Here is a 20,650-nt window from a genome sequence, read left to right on the forward strand (position 1 = left end):
GCACAGTGGCTCAAGCCTGTAATCCCAGCACTTTGGGAGGCTGAGGCGGGTGGATCACAAGGTCAAGAGATTGAGACCATCCTGGTCAACATGGTAAAACCCCGTCTCTACTAAAAATACAAAAAAATTAGCTGGGCATGGTGGTGCATGACTGTAATCCCAGCTACTCAGGAGGCTGAGGCAGGAGAACTGTCTGAACCCAGGAGGCGGATGTTGTGGTGAGCTGAGATCACGCCATTGCACTCCAGCCCGGGTAACAAGAGCAAAACTCTGTCTCAAAAAAAAAAAAAGAAACTGAAAATAATCATAGGAAAACTTGCTGTGATCAAACAGGTATTTCAAATATAGGATAAAAATACAATGATATAAGGTAGGGCCAGCATTTTCTTTGCTACAAAAGTATTCAACTGCAATTAGAGTAAACCCTCCTTACCTATAGGGGTATGTTCCAAGACCTCCAGTGGATGCCTCAAATTGTGGATTACTAAATCCTATGTGTACTATGTTTTCTCCTATACACACGTTTATAAATTAGGCATAGTAAGAGACTAAAACAATAATAATAAAATAGAACAATTATAATATTATAGTGCAATAAAAGTTATGTGAATGTGGTCTCTTGCTCTCAAAATAATTTATGTATTTTCAGATTGTGATTAACACAGGTAACTAAAAACACAAACCGTGAAACTCCAGATAAGGGGAGAACTGCTGTGTTATTATTATTAAACACTGCACAAAGATGATAAAATACAAAAGGCTCAGCTGAGTTCACCAATTTCATATTACTGAATAGTTTATAAAAAGAACTACTCATGCACCATCTAGTATACTCAATTCCTTATCATATTCTCGTCAGCACAATGTGATTAAGGTTACAATAACCTCTCTTTACTTACCCACAAGCAACATACTGTCCATTCCTAGATGTGGCAATGCTTAATCCATATAAACTGCCTTCATCAACAAATCTGTTAAGGCATTTCCTTGAGTTCACATCCCAAACATAAACTTCTCCATCCCCTTAATAAAAGGGCCAAAAAAGAGTGTTAATTTTACTTTAAACTTGAAAGGCAAGTAAACTGACCACTCTCAGTTCCTCTGAATAGTACAACAGACTACAAATAGACCTATCATAACCCTCCTAGTTCTAGAAAACTGGACTACTGAACTAAGAATATTTTTCTTTTCTTTTTTTTTTTTTTTTTTTTGAGATGAAGTTTTGCTCTTGGCACCCAGACTGGAGTGCAATGGCACCTTCTTGGCTCACTGCAACCTCCTTCTCCTGGCTTCAAGCAATTTTCCTGCCTTAGCCTCCCAAGTAGCTGGGATTACAGGCATGTGCCACCACGCCCAGTTAATTTTTGTATTTTTAGTAGAGATAGGGTTTCACCATGCTGGCCAGGCTGCTCTCAAACTCCTAACCTCAGGTGATCCACCCACCTCAGACTCCCAAAGTGCTAGGATTACAGGTGTGAGAATAGTTGCCCAGCCTAAGAATAGTTTATAAAACTAAGAATAGTTCTTATATAAGAATATATAAGCCTAAGAATAGTTCTTGTATACATTCACATATATATAGAAGAAAACTGCATCAATTAGTCATTAATAGACAATACCTTTAGGTTTACAAGAAAAAAATCACAATTTGTTGGTTTGAGTTGAACTTTTAGAAAAAGCTGCGGTGTTTCACTCAGATAAATTACTGGAGTAAAAATCTGAAGCAGAAAAAAACACCATTCAGTAGCATAGCTCTTCCAACATCTATCGACAGTCATTAGAGTACCTAATAGGCAAGGTTAGTGATTTAGATACCAAACTTTTAATGATGATGGAGGAGGAAGAAGTGAAAAATGAACTGATTCAGACCACAGGAATTTATAATTAAGAAGACACACGAAATTTATCTATTACCAAGTTATGTAAATGATAAAAAATGCTAAACACAAGCTTATGAATAAGCATAAATAGTTTACTGTAATGACACTACAACCCTCTCAAAAGTGGATCCTCACTATTTTATCTCTTCCTTTTCTCAATATCTCAATATCTTTCCTTTCAGGAATATATTATCAATGAGCCTCTGTCTCCCAGGTTCAAACAATTCTCCTGCCTCAGCCTCCCAACTAGCTAGGATTACCGGCACGCGCCACTACGCCTGGCTAAATTTTGTATTTTTAGTAGAGTCAGGGTCTCACCATGTTGGCCAGGCTGGTCTTAAACTCCTGACCTCAAATGATCCACTTGCCTCAGTCTCCCAAAGTGCTGGGAATACAGGCATGAGCCACTATTTTTTATTTTTTGAGACAGACTCTCGCTCTGTGGCCCAGGATAAATGACTAAAATTTATTCATTTATTTATTTAGAGACAGAGTCTCATTCTGTCCCCCAGGCTGGACAGCAGTCCAGCTGGACGAGCACAGCTCACTGCAACCTCTGCCTCCTGGGTTCAAACTATTCTCCCACCTCAGCCAAGCTGGGATTACAGGCCCGTGCCACCATGCCCGGCTACTTTTTGTATTTTTAGTAGGGTTTTACCATGTTGGCCAGGCTGGTCTCGAACCCATGACCTCAAGTGATCCGCCCACCTCGGCCTCCCAAAGTGCTGGGATTAGAGGCGTGAGCCACCGTGCCAGGATCAAAATTTAAAATGTAAAAAAATCCTTAGCTTCTTTCATGTCATTGACTTACCCGAAGAGGTATATACTTTCTTACTATCTGAAGAGAAGGTGGATGCTGCAACCCTTCCATTAATTTTCATGCTTCCAATCAGTTCTTTGGTCTAAAACCATAAATAATATTTATCAAACTGCTAGAAAGTGTACAGAAGAATCACACATGTAGAGGAAAAACAACCTAGTTCTCTGTTTTCTAGTACCTACTCAACTTTGTTTTTCCCTGTAATCAAAAGGTCCCTCCCAATTGCCCACAACTTCTCTCCAAGTCCCACCTATGCTCCTCTACTTGGAGGTGCAGATTTAAGGACACACTGAGTTAAGGTTCAAGAGTATCCCTACACTAATGTCTTGTTGGGGAAGAACACATAGTAATCATAATGCTTTACCTTCATTGACAGCAAATGCAAATACCCAGCAATGCCATTTATGAGCAAGAAGGACCCATCTGGGGAGACTTCAAAGCTCCTCACTATCTTCTCTTTCAAACCTAAGAAAGGAGATGATGCAATTAGATAAAGTTTAATATAGTTTTCAATAAAACTATCATCTATTGACAAACAAGTTTCTTACCTTTTGAAATATGTAAGTGGCTCAAATTAAAGAAAACCCTGGCTCAGGCCCTGAATAAGTCTAAACCCAGGCATCACTGACCCAAACGACCCAAACATAAAGTCACTACAAAGCACTTAGCAAACTTCTCTTCTTTGTCCTGATTAGCATTCACCATTTTGCTTGTAGGCCAGAGATTCGGGTCTCTAAACTGCTAAACTGTAAACGTATCAACTAATTTTCCAAATATACACAGTAATACCTCTAATTAACTAAAAGGATAAAGTATACTTCTGTTACAAAGTTCATTACCAGAAGGGAAATACACTGCCATTAGAGACAGCCAAAAACATAAAAACATACATAAACTAGTTGCTGGCCACCTACTAAGCATCCCATGATGGACAGGAGTCTCATCTTCGTAAGACAGAAACAACTTTTCACAAAATGTCAGTTTACTTAATGACTGACTAGCATCTCTGGATGTGAGTCATGTAACCAAATCATAGAAGAGCTAGGTATTTACAAAAGGATATGTCTCTTTTTCCGTGCTTGAAAAGTTAATATTGACTATACAAGAGACTCCTCCTAATATTGAAAGGCTTACAGAGCCAAGTTACTCATTAAAAAGTTACCTAATAGGATGTGTAAGAATGCATACAACTGGCTACCTCCAAGGAAAGAAAGTAGGTGGCCAGGGAGATATAGCAGAAGAGTTTCCACTATCCATTCGATTGTACATATTAGATTTTTATACTATGTGAATATATTGCCTAGCCAAAAATCTATGTCTTTATTTTTTAAATGTAAAGTTGCTGAGTTAAAATATCAATCAGAGATAAAGGATTTACAAAAATCTGGTTAAGGACCCTTGTTCTACTACAGGAAAACGCTGATTAAGGCTACTTCCCACTACTTCAAATTGGGCCCCACTCTAGTCCTGCCTCCCAAAGATTATAGTTTAGTTCTCTTGCTTGGACTCATGTTCCCCAATATCATTTCAGACACACATTATTCCAAAACTGGGGTTACTTCTGCTGATGACCAGTCTCCTTATGATGAAAGGCACTTCAGTACCCCTATTAACAATAATTTGAATTCAGTTTCTGAGTAAACCATATGTAATGACTAAAGCATACTGAAGTAGTTCGAAACATAAGGAAGGTATCATTACATGATGAGGCAAGGACGGGAGGCTTCTTTTAGCACCATGCGAAGCCACAGCTGGAAACCCCTATAGACCTAATCCTAATAGCACGGTATCAGGCAGTGGAAATGTGAAAGTGGAAAGAGAAAAGGAGAAATACTGGGAAGGAAAGATCAGTGCCATGTCTCAAAAGCACTTGGTGACTGGACACCCACTCCTGCACACCTAGCAGATCCACAGTAAAGATCACTAACTGTATGCTGGCCAACACATGGTGTGCTTTCTCCCAAGAGGGTGCAAGGCAAGGAGAAGCTGAAGTCCATTACTTTTGATTAGTGAAATGATATGTAAAAATAATCGGCCGGGCGTGGTGGCTCAAGCCTGTAATCCCAGCATTTGGGGAGGCCGAGGCGGGTGGATCACGAGGTCAAGAGATCGAGACCATCCTGGTCAACATGGTGAAACCCCGTCTCTACTAAAAATACAAAAATTAGCTGGGCATGGCGGCGTGTGCCTGTAGTCCCAGCTACTCAGGAGGCTGAGGCAGGAGAATTGCCTGAACCCAGGAGGCAGAGGTTGCGGTGAGCCGAGATCGCGCCATTGCACTCCAGCCTGGGTAACAAGAGCGAAACTCCGTCTCAAAAAATATATATTATGATAATAATAACTACTACATATTGTTTTCTATTTCAATATGAGAAGATGTTTTCAGGCTTTTTAACCAAGTGAGGTCCATGGACCATAGCATCATCATCACCTGAGAGAATCAGAAATGCAGAATCAACCCACCAAGACCTATGGAATCAGAATCTGCCGCTTAATGAGATCTCCAGGTGATTCACATGCACATTAACTCTGAGAAGCTCTACCTTAGAGTATAATTAGATAAACCAAGGATCTACTTGGAAAGTATCATTCAAAGTGTCAGAAACATAAGAAAGCAAAGATTGAAAATGCTGAAGATAAACATCATAAATGTTTCTGAAGTTGGCCCCATCCACTTTCAACCACTAGTAGAAAAATGATTATAGAGAGCTACTCTTGTCCTTTCCAGCTATACGCACGTGCAGTTTAATAGGGAGAGCACCAGTGATCCGTGCCATATGCCAACACTACCTCCTGAGATTAGCCAGACAACCTCATTAGAAGGGCTTTGGTTCCCAAAGGATGCATGAAGGTTTCGGTGTATTTTGGGGTAAAAGAGTAGGGAAATACAGGAGAAGAATGGGTATGGTAGAGGGCAGATAAATTTTCACCTGCTAAAAAAGCATTATTTTTTAAGTAGTTCATTCTTTAAAATACGGAAGTACCTCCAAAAGCAGTGCTTTATTCCCTTCAGATATAAATTAAAATTTTATTATAAATAACACTAAAACTAGAGGATATCCAAGTTTCCTGAAGTCCAGAGGGTGAAAAAGTTTGTCCAGAGAAATGGAACCCAGGTCTTCTAGCTCCATGGCTCATGTTTCGACTGCTGCATCAACTGCTAACTTTACAGCCAAATATTTGCAATTACTTATCTGGTTTAGGAGGAATATATATTTCCAAACTATGATCATGCCATAAGAGTTTAATTAAAAAGTTCACTGGTTTCATTCAAACATGTTATCTCAAAAGCAAAATGACGTTTTCCAAATACTATGCCTAAAGAAACTGTTACTTTTAAGAATCCTATGGAGTGAAAAAAGTAGTTGTAAACACAGTTACATAAACTCACCTTAGGGAAAATGATTGGTTGTGTGTGTTCAATACAAATCTTACCTCTCACTTGATGCACAGGAATTAACTTTCCAGCTAGCATGTCATAGACATAAAGAACCTTGCTGTGGGTACTGGTGGCTAAAACTTCTTCCCCATTAGCACTAAAACAAGCCTTAAAGATTGGAAACCTTTCCAAATAGATGCTCTGGATTTTAGGATTTGTTTTTCCATCAACCTGTAAGGAAGTACAAAATGGTTGTTTTGATTATTTCCATGGACCCTGTATCCTGGTAGTATATGCATTTCACTACAAGTGTTCATTTAAAAATACATAACCAAGGGGCTGAGGGTTGAGTTAAGTAGCAATGGCCAATTATTTAATCCATCATGCCTATGTCAACAGGCCTTCATAAACATCTTAACAGAAAGGGTTCAGAGAGCTTCTGGGTTGCTGAACACATGTAGGTGCTGGGGAGGCGGCATGTCCTAAGAAGGCACGGAGGCTCCATGCTCCTTCCCCATACCTTGCCTTACTAATTTCTTGAGTTTGTCCACCCACAGATAAGGAGATGGAGTCAGCCCCATCCAAACTACATGAACTGGACCAAGCAGTATTCTCTAAAAGAAAGCTGGGATACCCTATCCACAAGGAGATACTATGAAGCATCTGCAGGACTGAATGGTTACATTTGGAATCATGTGTTCACCATCTGCACCCCCATCAGAGAGTCACATCCTTAAGTGAAGGGCCAGGTCTGTTTATTGTTGCAACCCACGAAACTATCAGAGTACATCAGTGTTAAATGAATAAACATGGAAGACGCAGCAAAGACATGAGTTCATATTATCGCTTTGCTCAAATAACTCACCAGAAAATTTAAAAAACATGTTTTTGTAGAGATACTATATTCACTTACATGATTAATATATTCATCACTTCTCAATTATTTTAAACCAATATTTTACTAAGTTTTATAACATAGTAAAACTTAGTAAAAATTTTTCTTCTTCAGTGGAAGAAAAACACTTTACTCCAAATCCCCATTATGGCTCCTTGTACATTGAAGTCATACACAGGTGCATTCAATAAAAATCTGAGTGGGCAAGAGATGGTGAGCTACCAAAACTATGAGCAGGCAAGGGGTGAGCAGCTGTGCTTGACAACAGTGACAATAAACTTTGGAGAAAGAAGCAGGGGCAGTATGCCGACTGGATGTTCCATTTAGCATTTCCAAGCAAACGAACTCTCACTTCTGTGAGACTTAGCTACACTTTGGGGTATGACATTTTAGCCATGAATATTTTTTTCACTGTTTTTGCATTTCGGGTTGCAAATGTCTCGTTTTTAAATAAAATTAATACATTAGAAATAAGTAAGTAAAGATGCATACCTGAAATAGTGATACAGCGTTATCTAATCCAGCGACCATCACAATCTGTGCACCAGGATGGAACTGCACAGATGAGATGCGAGCAGCAGTAGGACGTTCAGCATTAGCATGCTGGCAGTTCTTCATCTACAGAAAATGAAAGCTGGGATTTTACCAATTCAAATGAATTAACATTGTTTTCTTTACAGCATGAAGATACTATCCTTTATAATGCAGAAAAAAATGCACTGGAATGGTAAACAAAGGACCACAACTCAAAGAAAAAAAAAGACCACAGCTCTGGCACCAACTAGCAAGTCACTTTACCACACAAGAATCCATTTTTACCATCTTTCAAATAAAAAGATTAAATCATTAAAGTGCTTTCCACATCTAGAAATCTGAATGTATTCCTCATTCCTGGAGCACTAGTATGTAGTCATTTCCCCAAAATACATACACTTGTGTTAAGAGACTTTCGCTTCTGGGGAAATTTCACTTAAAACTTCTACTTTGGCCGTGGCACCTGTGCATTCATGGCACAAATGCAAGAGGTACTGTGCAGTTGTCCCCACAGGTCTGATTGGCACAGACTGCTTACTTCCTTCTCATAGGGTACCTGGTTCCAGGTTTAAAGTAATGGTAATCTCGTGCATCACCTGGACTATTTTGTTATTTACTTGGTTTTACAGGTTTTCCCTTAAATCTTTTAAATTCAGTTAAAAACAAAAGTATGTGTTTTGTTTGTAACCAGTGATGTTATATTTTTATGGTAAGTTACATATTTAATGAAAGTGAATTCACCCTGTGAAGGGCTAAATGAATTGTCCTCATAAGGTGGGAGGAGACAAAACCACTCTATTTCCTAGTAATTTATCATAATAGGTTCCCCTGCCCCATCTAATTACTTATGCCATTGTATAGTAAGGAAAGATATCTATGTCACAAAGAGATCTGTTAATATGACAGATATTTAAAGTACTATGCTAGGTAGGCAACTGGTTAGCACAATGAACAAGCTAGACATGGTGATAAGTTTGAAAGTGAAGAGTGTAGACCACTTAAGTCTTGTCTAAGATGCCATTTGAGCAGAAACGTAAGAATGAGCTAGTCATTAGGATTGCCTGAAGACAAGACAGGCAGAACAAAAGGGCAAGAGCAAAGGGTTACAGGCAAGAAAGGACCCAGCATATTCAAGAAACAGAAAGACTTGTGTGACTCAAGTGGGAAATCATGGAAAACAGGTCTGAGATGAGGCTAAGGATGCAGGCAGAAGCCAGATTGTAAAGGGCAGTGTAGAATACAACAAGGAATTCAAAAGTGTTCAAAAAGCAATGAGACATGACCTGATACTTTATTTTTAAAAGATCCCTCTGGGCTGCTATACGAAGAATCATTTAAAAAGAGGTAAAGTGGAAGTAGAGAGACCAGTCACAAAGCTACTGCAATATGCCAGATAAGAGATGACAGCAGTATGGACCAGGCTGATGCCAATGAAAATGAAGATAAACGAAACAGGATTCCTAGAATTATTGGGAAATTGATTTATTTATTTATATTTTAGAGATAGGGTCTCGCTTTCACCCGGGCTAAAGTGTAGTGGTTCCATCACAGTTCACTGTAGCTTCAAACTCCTGGGCTCAAGCAATGGGAACATAAAACCTCTTGAACATTTTTGCAAAAGGAAAAAAAAAAAAAAATAACATAAGTATTACCAGGGTAAAATTACAGCAAACATATTTAATCCGACAGATAATAGGAATCCATACATCTGTAACTGGGAAGCAGATTAAACTGCAGAAGTAAGTAGTTGGATAGGGTCCCCCAACTTCACTGATTCTCACCTTCAAGATTCCTCTTGGAAGAGAAGTTGATGTGGATATGAAATTCCCAGTCCTTTGCAACAAATCATCTTCATCCTCTTCACTTTCATCTAAGTCAAACAAACCCAGAAGGCTGACCTTTAGAATCAGTGAGCTGGCCCTTCCCCTACCCCAAACTTCTATGAATATATTTTCTTTCTTTTTTTTTTTTTTTTTTTTTTTTGAGACGGAGTTTCGCTCTTGTTACCCAGGCTGGAGTGCAATGGCGCGATCTCGGCTCACCGCAACCTCCGCCTCCTGGGTTCAGGCAATGCTCCTGCCTCAGCCTCGTGAGTAGCTGGGACTACAGGCACGCGCCACCATGCCCAGCTACTTTTTTCTATTTTTAGTAGAGACGGGGTTTCACCATGTTGACCAGGATGGTCGCGATCTCTTGACCTCGTGATCCACCTGCCTCAGCCTCCCAAAGTGCTGGGATTACAGGTGTGAGCCACCGCACCCGGCCCTCAATTGCTTTTTTTAAAGTGCAATTGGTAAAAGCAAAACTGCAAAAAAAAGGAATAAAGAAACATTTAAAGGAGAAGAAAAAGATGACACAAAGCTTAACATCCATAGTTAAAATCAAAGTTTAATTCTGGAATGAGAGACTAACACATACACAGATGGTTACTAAAACAAGATGAAGTGAAATAAAAGTTTAAAGCCAGCATTTCATTTAAAAGAGCAACTCATAATTATGGCAAACTTGGCAATACGTTGGCTACTGATCTGGCTTAACAATTCACATGAAAAAGAATTAGAACTTTTAGCTGACTGAAAGACCAATGTCAGCAATCTATGTAACAGAAACTTCAAAAAGCTGATAGAGCTGCTTTTCTCCTGGAGATAACTGATGATTCTAGTGGAGACAGCTAAGAAGCTGAGCAAACTTAAAACACTTGTGGAGCTAAGAAGGCAAGAACTAGCTCTAAGCTTCTTGACAGGGTCTGGTAAACAACCAGATTTTGGATTGGGGCCACAAAAGTCTACCACTAGGATTAAAGGTGAAATCAGAATTATAAGAAAATCTTCCAAAAACTGAAACTCAGCTTTGAATCTTCACAATTCCTCATCAAAATAAGATGTTCTGGGATTGCTAGTGTTCCCTGCCAAGCTATCTACCTAGAACTAAACATATACACCACCATCCTAGTTCTAATTAATCTACATTATTTTTATATGCAATGTCCAGCACTCAATGAAATATAACCAGGCAAATACTGACAAGATAACTTGACTAAAAACAAGATTCCTTCAAGCTCTAAATGCAACTGGCTAGAAAAAAGATGGTCAATTTCTACTTAATAACAGATTGTCTTTTCTAACATAATTATATAAAACACTGGCTCTTTGTATGGACTCTCTGTATTTACATACCATAAAGACTAACAGGGCAGGGAGAAAGGGGACAGAGGTGGTGGTCATAATCAAATTGAAGCTCATCAGACATCAAGGATGCTAAGGAAGGAGCTCCTACATGATGTAAGAGGATATACTCTGGACTCTCAAGATTTCAGAGGTTAATTCCAAGTCTAAAATGTGTAACTCCAATTACACAAACCAGATTTTAGCTAAGCCATCCATATTTATAAAAGTTAAACTCAAAAGATCGAAAAAGCAGAAAATAGCTATGGTACAAGATAAACTTAAAACCTACAATCAAAAACGATTTTTTGGGGTTTGAGACAGGGTCTCACTTTGTCACCCAGGCTAGAGTACAGTGGCACCATCACAGTTCATCACACCCTAGACCTCCCTGGCTCAAGCAACTTCCCACCAGCCTCCTGAGTAGCTGGGACTACAGAAACACACCAACATGTTTGACTAATTTTTGTATTTTTTGTAGAGATGAGATTTCGCCATGTCACCCACTCTGGTCTTGAACTCCTGGGCTCAAGCGATCCACTCACCTCGGGCTCCTAAACTGCTGAGATTACAGGCATGAGCCACTGTGTCAGGCAAGAACTACCAGGTTTTAATGAGCTTCAGAAGAAAGTTCAAATAATAACAAACAGGAACAGGGACTTACATACTAATTTAAACAGAGATAGCGACACTCACCATCTGAAGATGATTTCCGCTTATTAGTCTCTGCCCAGGCAGGTACTCCTCCCATGGCATGCTGGAATCTAAGCAAAAATATATGAAAAATAAATTTATGGCAACAACTACATGTCCATACAGCTTGATACGTATGGTTAAAGCAAATAGGTTGGATAACCCTGTATAGAATCTCTTCCAAAGAAGTAACTACCTTTAAGAACAGACGTTATTACCTTAACTCACACAGAACAGTCCCCACCCACCTATATTGGAAACTTTCATAAACCTCTGCCCACTTAAACTAGTCCTGGATACATGTTTATTGTTAATTATCTTCCTCTAGTTACATGGTTGTCTTATTTGTTCATATCAACACACCCCAGATAACAGGACTAAGTAAAGAAGTCTCTTTGTGGTTTTAAGCCAACGCCATAGTACACAGACTACACACTACTACACACTAGAACATGTCTGAAACAAATTGACCAGATTGGTAAGAATATACAAAACATCATCATCTGAATAAAATAGAAGCATTTCACTCTAGAAAAAGTAAGCTTTAAGAGAAGCATGATAGTTGTGTTCTTAAAATCTGGTATCTGGAAGAGGGCAAAGAGTTATTTTAATTTTTTAATGCAGAAATACAGACTAGCTCACCAAACTAAGCCCACTAGCCATAAACAACTAGAAACCTGAACAAAATATATGAAACAACTTTTCTCGGAAACTGGATGACAGCATATAGAACTGTGATCCCTCAGAGAAGGGAAATAAACAAGATGAACCCTATTACCACCAAGAATTTCCCCAAAGGCATTTTATAAGACTCTGGAACAAAGCTGAGAAAAAGATCAGACTTGAAAGAGGCTGATACAGACTTTGAGGGGCAGTGTATGGAACACATCATCTTAACATACTCCTCATCGAAACATGTAAACTGAATTCTAACCAAGCCTTAAAGCCCAACTTAACAGAAAATACAGATGACAGAACAAGTTACACAACATAAAGAAAAAAATAATTAGATTGAGAGAAGAGGAAATGCCGAGTGACTAATTAATGGAGAGTTTTCTTTTGAGGTGATAAAAATGTTTTAGAACCAAAAAAAATAAAGAAGTTTTAGAACTAGATTGAAGAGGTGGTGGCACAACCTTCTGAATACTAAATGCCACCACATTTACACTTTAAATGGCTAATACCGTTATGTGAATTTCACATAAATAAAAAAAAGAATCCTAAAATTTCAGAATTTGGGATATTCTACAAGACAACAGGTCTGACCACTTAAGAACAGGTATGGCTGGGCACAGTGGCTCACGTCTGAAATCCCAGCACTTTGGGAGGTGAAGGTGGGCGAACTGCTTGAGCCCAGGGGTTCAAGACCAGCCTGGATGACACGGCGAAAAACTTCATCTCTACAAAAGAATACAAAAATTAGCTGGGCATGATGGCACGCACCTGCAGTACCAGCTACTCAGGAGGCTGAGGTGGGAGGATTTCTTGAGCCCAGGTGCTCAAGAGCAACATAGTACGTCCCCATTTCTACAAAAACGTTTAAAAATTAAGGTGGCACATGCCTGTAGCCCCAGCTATGGGGAGCCCAGGAGGTATAGGCCGCTATGAACTATGAAGGCACCACTCCATTTCAACCTGAGTGACAGAGTGAGAGCCTATCTAGAGAAAAATGAATTAAGTAAAATAAATTTAAGGGACATAAAATCCAAATAAAATGTATGTACCTTACAACAATTTAAAAAACTAACATGGACTAGCCATAAGTTACTAATTTTCTTAGGTGTGACAATAGTATTGTGAATATGAAGGAAAATGTCCTTAATTTTAAGAGATGAACATTGACAAATTTATAGGCAGAGTGTCACATTATCTGTACCTTACTCTCAAATAGATTGGGAACTCACACACATCCCCCAAATATATAAAGCAAATACGACAAAATGTTTAAAAAAAAAAAAATTGAACCCAGGTGGCAGCCATTTACAATTTTTGAAAATGTTCACATTATAAAATTATGGTTTACCATATGCAAATGAACAAGCAAGTAAGCAATATTTTTACTGATTGTATTTGAGCAGTAAGATTGTTAAGTTTTTTCCAAATTTTATGTTTCTGTTTTGCCCCCTCTCCCCAAAAACTACAGAAATTTAGTCACTGCCTGCAATAGCAGTGCTCTTACTGTTTCAAAATGGAAAACTACACAAGAAGCGGTTCAGTTAACGACTGCGTGATGGTTATATACACCTCTTGGTAAATCACATTTAAAAGAACACTCACTCTTCTTTAAGTCTCTTCTTAAGGTTGTCTTTCGAAAGTTGACTTTCACTAGCATTTTTCATCATATCTTTCCGAAACCGATTGTTCACCATGTCAACCCTATGAAAACAGAACAGCAAATGTTAAACAACTTTTAAAGAGTTATAAATAGTTGCTGCTTTTAGCACTGGGAGAAAAATGTTTAATGAAACAATATAGGTCAAGATTTTTAAATGTGAACATTTCATATGCATTTTCTGTTCTTCCTAAAACAAAAAAGTAGACTCTAATTTTCAGATCATCGAGTTTACACTTTGGAGAGCTAGTATTTGAGAAAATTGATCATGACTCATCTACACACAGTTTATTAAATTCTCCAAAATAAATCCAGGTAAATCAAAGAGTTAAATAAATAAAGAGCAAACCTTAGGCTGGACATGGTGGCTCATGCCTGTAATCCCAGCACTTTGGGAGGCTGAGGTGGGTCAATCACTTGAGGTCAGGAGTTCGAGACCAGCCTGGCCAACATGCTAAAACATTGTCTCTACTAAAAATACAGAAATTATCTGGGCATGGTGGCACGTGCCTGTAGTCCTAGCTACTCAGGAGGCTGAGGCAGAAGAATCACTTAAACTCAGAAGGCAGAGGCTGCAGTGAGCCCAGATGGCACCACTGCACTCCAGCCTGGGGAAAAGAGTGAGACTCTATCTCAAAAAAAAAAAAATCCAGGTGCAGTGGCTCTTGCCTGTAATCCCAGCACTTTAGGATGCCAAGATGGCCGGATCACTGGAGGTTGGGAGTTCGAGACTAGCCGGGCCAACATGGTCGAACCCCATCTCTAACAAAAATACAAAAATTAGTCCACTGTGGTAGCAGTTAACTGTAATCCCAGCTACTTGAAAGGCTGAGGCAGGGGAATCGCCTGAACCCAGGAGGCAGAGGTTGCAGTGAGCCAAGATCGCGCCACTATACTCCCGCCGCCTGGGCAAGAAGAGTGAAACTAAGACTCAAAAAAAGAGCAAACCTTAAAATACTATGAAGTAAAAATATGGGCAACCATCTGTCTCTAATAAAGAACAATTTACTATTAAAAACAGTAGTAAAAATAACAAAAGAAAACATTCACAGATTGACTACATAAAAATTTAAAACTTCTATGCACAGCAAGCTGGCGGAAAACCTACAATAAATCTAACATACAATGGTTTGAAGTTCTCAATATGTTCAGGAACTAATATACCAAGATTATTTTAAAAGTCTCCAATAGACAAACACATAATAAGAATATTTATAAGAAATGAGGCCAAGTGTGGTGGCTCATGTCTGTAATCCCAGCACTTTGGGAGGCCGAGGCAGGTGGATCACTTGAGGTCAAAAGTTCAAGACCAGCCTGGCCAACATGGTGAAACCCTGTCTCTATCAAAAATACAAAATTAGCTGGGCATGGTGGCATGCACCTGTAGTCCCAGCTATTTGGGAGGCTGAAGCAGAACTGCTTGAACCTGGGAGGCAGAGGTTGCAGTGAGCCAAAATCGCGCCACTGAACTCCAGCCTGGATGAAAGGTTGAGAGTCTCAAAAAAAAAAAAATGAAATGACAATGACTGAACACAAAAACGTTTTCTCAAAATAAATTAAGTAGAGATAGTACCCATCACCAAACTGACAAAGTCTGAAAAAAATAAATAAATCATTGCTTCTAAGAATAAACTAAAACTGACACCTTTCAATGGGAAGGTAAACTGGTAGGACCTCATAGCTTGCAGTCTGGAAGTACTTATCAAGAGTCTTAAAACATAACTGTGCTCTTTGATCATGTACTTCTACTTCAAAGAATCTTTCTTAAGGCAATAAATTAGAAAATGAACAAAGGTTTATTCATAAAGATGTGATAAACATTAATGCTGAGATATGCTGTTTTCTGAGAAGTGATGGCAAGGAACACCAAGCCATCCCCAAGCAGAAAACTGCTAGACTAGGAGGTGATATGTACTGGTCATGCACTAGTTATACCAGTTCCCAAAACACAGGACACATGACCTTGTCCCCATTGCTGACTCACAGAGAGTGCTTTCTAGCTTATTTTTATTTTAGTAGTGAACAGGCACTATGTGCCTGTTTAGTCTATCTTTATTCCATGAAGAAACACTGAGCACCTGCTTATTAAAAATAATCACTTGTTCACAAAGAATAAATACGTGGGTGAGAGTCTACTCTGGGCTCTCAGCTGGGAAATGCTGTTAGTTCCCTGACGTCCCACTCTGATCCTGCTTTTGCACTCTATCTTTGTTTCTGTTTCTTAATTCCCTCAGCGCCACCTGGATTGGGGTCTCTACAACTAAGCTGGTCTTGGCAAATTTAAAGGGAAAAATAAGGCTGGGCGCAGTGGTTCACACCTGTAATCCCAGCACTTTGGGAAGCCATATCACTTGAGGTCAGGAGTTTGAGACCAGCCTGGCTAACATGGCAAAACCCCATCTCTACTAAAAATACAAAAATTAGCCAGGTGTGGTGGTGCGCCCTGCAGTCCCAGCTACTCGGGACGCTGAGGATGGACAACCACTTGAACCTGGGAGGCGGAGGCTGCAGTGAGCCAAGATCGCACCACTGCACTCCAGCCTGGGTGATAGAGAAAGATTTCATCTCAAAAAAACAATAATTTTTTTTAAAAAAGGGAAAAAGAAAATCTACCCAACAATAGCCACATAAATTATGGTTAATTCACATAATGGACTACAACACAGCCATTTTCAAATGTCTATTTTTTTTAAGTACAGAAAAACCCTTACAAAGTAATTTTACGTGGAAAAAGTCAAAATGTTAAATCCAGCATACAGTATATTCTCATCTATGACAGTTCCTACAGTGTGAGCTACCTGCTTTTTAGCCTTTACTCAGTTTCAGGCACTGTGCTAAAAGTTCTACATGTACTATTTTGTTTAATTCCACAAACTTCTGATAGTTACTACCATTGTGCCCATTTCAAAAAGGAAAAAAATGTAGGTTCCAAACTGCCAATGGTCAATTAGAAACTGGCCAAATGAGGAGGCAAACTGAGATCTGACTTTAAACACTGTATTGTCTTAGCTACTGTACACAGCAAAGAAGAGGATAATGAGACAGAAAAGTATGACAACATATCAACAGCAGTTCTCCCTTGGTGGTGGGATTAAGAACGATGAGATCTTTTCTATACTTGCACATAGTTTTCAAATCTTCATATAATCACAAATTCATAAAAAGAATGGTTTTAAAATCTGCAAAATAACTTTTAAAGTCTCCAGAGGGATTTGGAAGAAAAGTTCCACAACTTACATTTCCTCATCTTCATCTTCTTCATCCACCCAAACTGGCTTCTTTTGAGGTGGAAAATTATCTTTTGCTTCATTCTCCACTTCTGAGTCACCCGAGTCTTCATGTCTTTGAACCTACAGCAGACAAAACACCCTCGAGCACTGTTTTTTTCCTATCCCATGATTGCAGACACACAGGCCTTACAGACAAATGGCTCATAGAATGTTTTTTCTACTGCCCTCTGATAAAGAATGGAATGGAATGCTACCACTGTAAATGCTGCAGGCAGGGGCAGAAAATGAAGAAACCAGAGGATTGCACCACCGACTGGATAGGTGAGGCAAGATGGAACAGTCAAGGAGAAAAGGTTAACACTCAACATGCAGAAAGGACACCAAGTAAGACAAGAACAAAAGGTGAGTCCACAGATGAAAAAAGAAGCAGGAGAAATGCCAAAGCTACAGAAATTACAGGACTAGGAGCCAAACTAGAGTCAAAGATTTATTTTCCTAAACCGTTTCTGACTTCCTACCTTCTTAAGAAACTTTAGACCAGCAGAGCACAGTAGCTCACGATGACTGTAATCACAACACTTGGGTCAAGGTGGGAGGGCTGCTTGGGACCAGGAGTTCGAGACCAGCCTGGGCAACATAGGGAGACGTTGTCTCTACAAATTTTTTTTTTTAGGGGGGAGATGGAGTCTAACTCTGTCACCCATGCTGGAGTGCAGTGGTGCCATCTCGGCTCACCACAACTTCTGCCTCTCAGGTTCAAGCGATTCTCCTGCCTCAGCCTCCCTAATAGCTGACACTACAGGCACGTGCCACTACACCAGGCTAATTTTTTGTATTTTTAGTAGAGACCGTATTTCACTGTGTTAGCCAGGATGGTCTCGATCTCCTGACCTCCTGATCCACCCACCTCGGCCTCCCAAAGTGCTGGGATTACAGGTGTGAGCCACCGCGACCAGCCAAAACATTTTAAAAATTAACTGGGTGTGGTGGTGTGCACCTGTGGTCCCAGCTACTTGGGAGGCTGAGGTAGGAGGATCAATTGAGCCTAGGAGGATGAAGCTGCCTTCTGAGCTTACTTTAAAGCGTTGTGCAGATATAATTATCTGTGACGAACAGGAAGAGCAACCAGTTACTATTAGCATAAGAGAGCTGGAAGACTAATTGGGGCTGCTGCACTCCAGTCTGGGTGACAGGGTGAGACTATATCATTAAATAACTAGTAAATACGTTTATAACATCAAATCTAAATTATAAAATTATGAATTTATACCATAAAGTTATACTATCAAATCTAAACCTAGACCACAGAACATCCCTTGAAGTGAGCTTGAGCTTCCCAAAACCACGATAGAAATGTCCAAGTGATTTCTACTTGCTCTACTACCAGTCTACGTGCCTTCAAACCCAACAGCGCCCACCTCAGTACACTGGTCCTTTTCCAGACGACAAAGCTGTCACAGTTCAGCATTTTTCCAGTGGTAGTTCTCTACTTCCCAAATAGATGGCTGCCACTTCTCCCACAAGCACCCAAAGGAGGCTCTGATAAGCAGCTGACATTAGCTAGGTCAGCATTCGTGTAATAAACATGGACTGGGTAATTCTCAGTGAGCTTTCCTCGGCCCCCGCCATCTAAAATTTAACAGGCCTCCTCTACACAAGCTCATCCTGCTTTCCCGAATGTCCTTTTTTCTCTTCAGCACTTGTCACCAACAAACCTGAAGTTTACTCATTTATTTCATCTATCTTGTCTCTGCCACTAGCATACAAGCTCCAAAAGGGCAGGGTTTTTGGCAGTTTCGTCCATTGCTGTGTCTCCTCCAGTGCCTCGAACAATGTCTGGGATTCTATCTCTCAAGAAAAGCCAGATATAGAACTAAAGGAATGGCAAAATGTGTGCAAAAAGTAAGATCAATCACGCAGCGTTTGCCATTGCCAGATTGGGTATCTGGCAACAAACAGGTTCACCAATATTTTGCTAAATGGACGAATACACGATCAGTCTCAAAAGACGGTGTGTCTCATTGTCACATGGGGAAGATAGTTAAAACCCAGATAGATGCCCAGGCCCGTGCCAACTAACTGATTCCATTAGCCAAATGGAATTTCTGAATCACAAGGAATTGAGGCAGGTGATCAAACGACCAGGCTCAGTTTGGGGAGAGACTAGAGGAGCGGAGCAGCAGCGAAAGATGCTCAAGACCACAGTTCGCAAAGCGGATACCCGAAGAGCGGCGCCTCCGGGGGCGGAGAAAGGCGCGGTCCCCGCCCTCCAGAGACTTTCAGTCCAGCGCTGGGAGGCGAGGGACCCGCAGCTGCGACCCTCGGCACCCGCGTTCTCGGGCTCCCTCCCACCTGAGCGCTCCCCGCCGGCGCAGGTCGCCCAGGCTCCGCCCCCCGGAGCTTCACCGCCCACCGCGCGCCCCGCCCCAGCGCGCCCAGACCGCGCGCCGCGGCCTCCCTCACCCGCCGGCCTCGCAGACGCCGCAGCAGCTCGTCCTCGTCGTCCTCGACTTCGCCGAAGACCAGCTCCTCCAGGCACCGCTCCACGGCCGGTTTGTCCTCCTCCAGCGTCAGACGGTTCCGCTGCCGAAGCCGTCTCTCCTCCTCGGCCGCCGCGACTGCGATTGCAGCGGCGGCCGCGCTCGGCCGAGCCGGCGGTTTCCGCTGGGATGAACGGGCAGCCTTTTGGGGCGGCCCGCCCGGTCCGGCTCTCGCTTTCCAATCTGGCCTCGTTCCGGGCTTCCGCTTCGGCTTTGCTCCTGTTCTCCGATCCAGTTTCATTCGTTTCCTCCGTTCCGGCGGCATCCTTGGGTTTGAGGAGAAACGCAGGCGCTCACGTGGAACCTCGCTGCGCATGCGCCCAGGCGACTCTCTGTCCGCCGCCGCCGGAGCCCCGGGGGCTGGAAGGAGCCTGCGCAGCCCCTTGCCACGTGACCAACACTCCCTCCCTCTACGTAACTCCCGCTCCCCTAGCCGGCCCCGCCCCGTGTGGGAGTTCCTCCGGGAGGTCCAATCTTCCGGGTGTAGAGGGAAGCGGCGTGACTGGAGTGGAAAATTTTTCCAACACAACTTCGCAGCTGCAACATATTGAAAGGAGCTCAAGAAAGCCCAATTATACACTGGGACGACTGAATGAAACTTCTACTTTTCCTCCTGACTTTAATCACTGGACTTGACACAAGCCTCGATAAGCTTTCCACCCTTCGTCTTGGTACGGTCCGTGGAGTACGGAGCCTGCCGAGGGTCCCACGCTGGAAGCGAGAGAGGAGGGTATGTAGGGAAGTGGGCCAATCGGGGCGCGGGTCACGGCGCAGGCGCGCTGGGGAGGGAGGGCTATGCTAATGTTGTTGATATCCTGGGGCCACCCGAGTTAAAGGGGGGAAATCCGGGGGCTGCCGCAGCCGCCACCGGTCTGGACCCAGCCGGGGGCCCCCTGTATCGCCGCAGTCCCGGGGAGAGGCACCTGCCCCCAGCCCTGGGAGGGGGCGCCGCGGGCTCGGGGAGCACGGACAACCCCTACCCATGAGGCCCTGATGGAAAACACAAAGGATCTGGTGAGAGCCGAGCGCGGCAGCCGCTTTGTGTGCCAGGTCGGGGGGACGCCTGCAGCTCCCCGACCCCAGGAACCCCGCAGCTCCCTGACCCCGCTCCCTGGCCTGCTTCTCCATCCCACGCCCCCTCAACCTCTGGAGTCCCCCTCCCCCTTCCAGCCGTTAAACGATT

The 20,650-nt window shown here is 41.7% G+C and overlaps 2 protein-coding genes across 39 annotated transcripts in view; one reads left to right on the forward strand and one right to left on the reverse strand.

Moving 5' to 3' along the window:
* Nucleotides 1–19,764, reverse strand: part of UTP18 (UTP18 small subunit processome component) — a 31,069-nt gene extending 11,305 nt beyond the window's left edge. For both annotated transcript variants that reach the window (XR_001911739.4, XM_002748415.6), the window contains exons 1-10: nt 19,391–19,764; nt 16,935–17,047; nt 13,643–13,741; nt 11,369–11,436; nt 9,290–9,378; nt 7,467–7,592; nt 6,136–6,310; nt 3,065–3,165; nt 2,692–2,782; nt 900–1,023 (exon numbers count right to left, since the gene is read on the reverse strand). Coding sequence is in view for 1 of the 2 variants with exons in the window: in XM_002748415.6 (XP_002748461.4) it covers nt 900–1,023; nt 2,692–2,782; nt 3,065–3,165; nt 6,136–6,310; nt 7,467–7,592; nt 9,290–9,378; nt 11,369–11,436; nt 13,643–13,741; nt 16,935–17,047; nt 19,391–19,732 (1,328 nt within the window). In the remaining variant the exon portion in view is untranslated. The remainder of the gene's footprint in view (nt 1–899; nt 1,024–2,691; nt 2,783–3,064; nt 3,166–6,135; nt 6,311–7,466; nt 7,593–9,289; nt 9,379–11,368; nt 11,437–13,642; nt 13,742–16,934; nt 17,048–19,390) is intronic.
* The window catches only part of MBTD1 (mbt domain containing 1), a 78,097-nt gene continuing 76,811 nt past the window's right edge, over nt 19,365–20,650 (forward strand). For 19 of the 37 annotated variants that reach the window (XM_035301178.3, XM_078374153.1, XM_078374159.1 and 16 more), the window contains exon 1: nt 20,244–20,481. Coding sequence is in view for 10 of the 37 variants with exons in the window: in XM_035301176.3 (XP_035157067.1) it covers nt 20,461–20,481 (21 nt within the window). In the remaining 27 variants the exon portion in view is untranslated. Of the gene's footprint in view, nt 20,198–20,243; nt 20,482–20,650 lie in introns of those variants that run through there. The other 18 variants (XR_004743457.3, XM_035301179.3, XM_078374154.1 and 15 more) reach the window with 2 other exon arrangements.

The sequence above is a fragment of the Callithrix jacchus genome, chromosome 5, assembly GCF_049354715.1.
Source record: "Callithrix jacchus isolate 240 chromosome 5, calJac240_pri, whole genome shotgun sequence".
Taxonomy (NCBI): domain Eukaryota; kingdom Metazoa; phylum Chordata; class Mammalia; order Primates; family Cebidae; genus Callithrix; species Callithrix jacchus.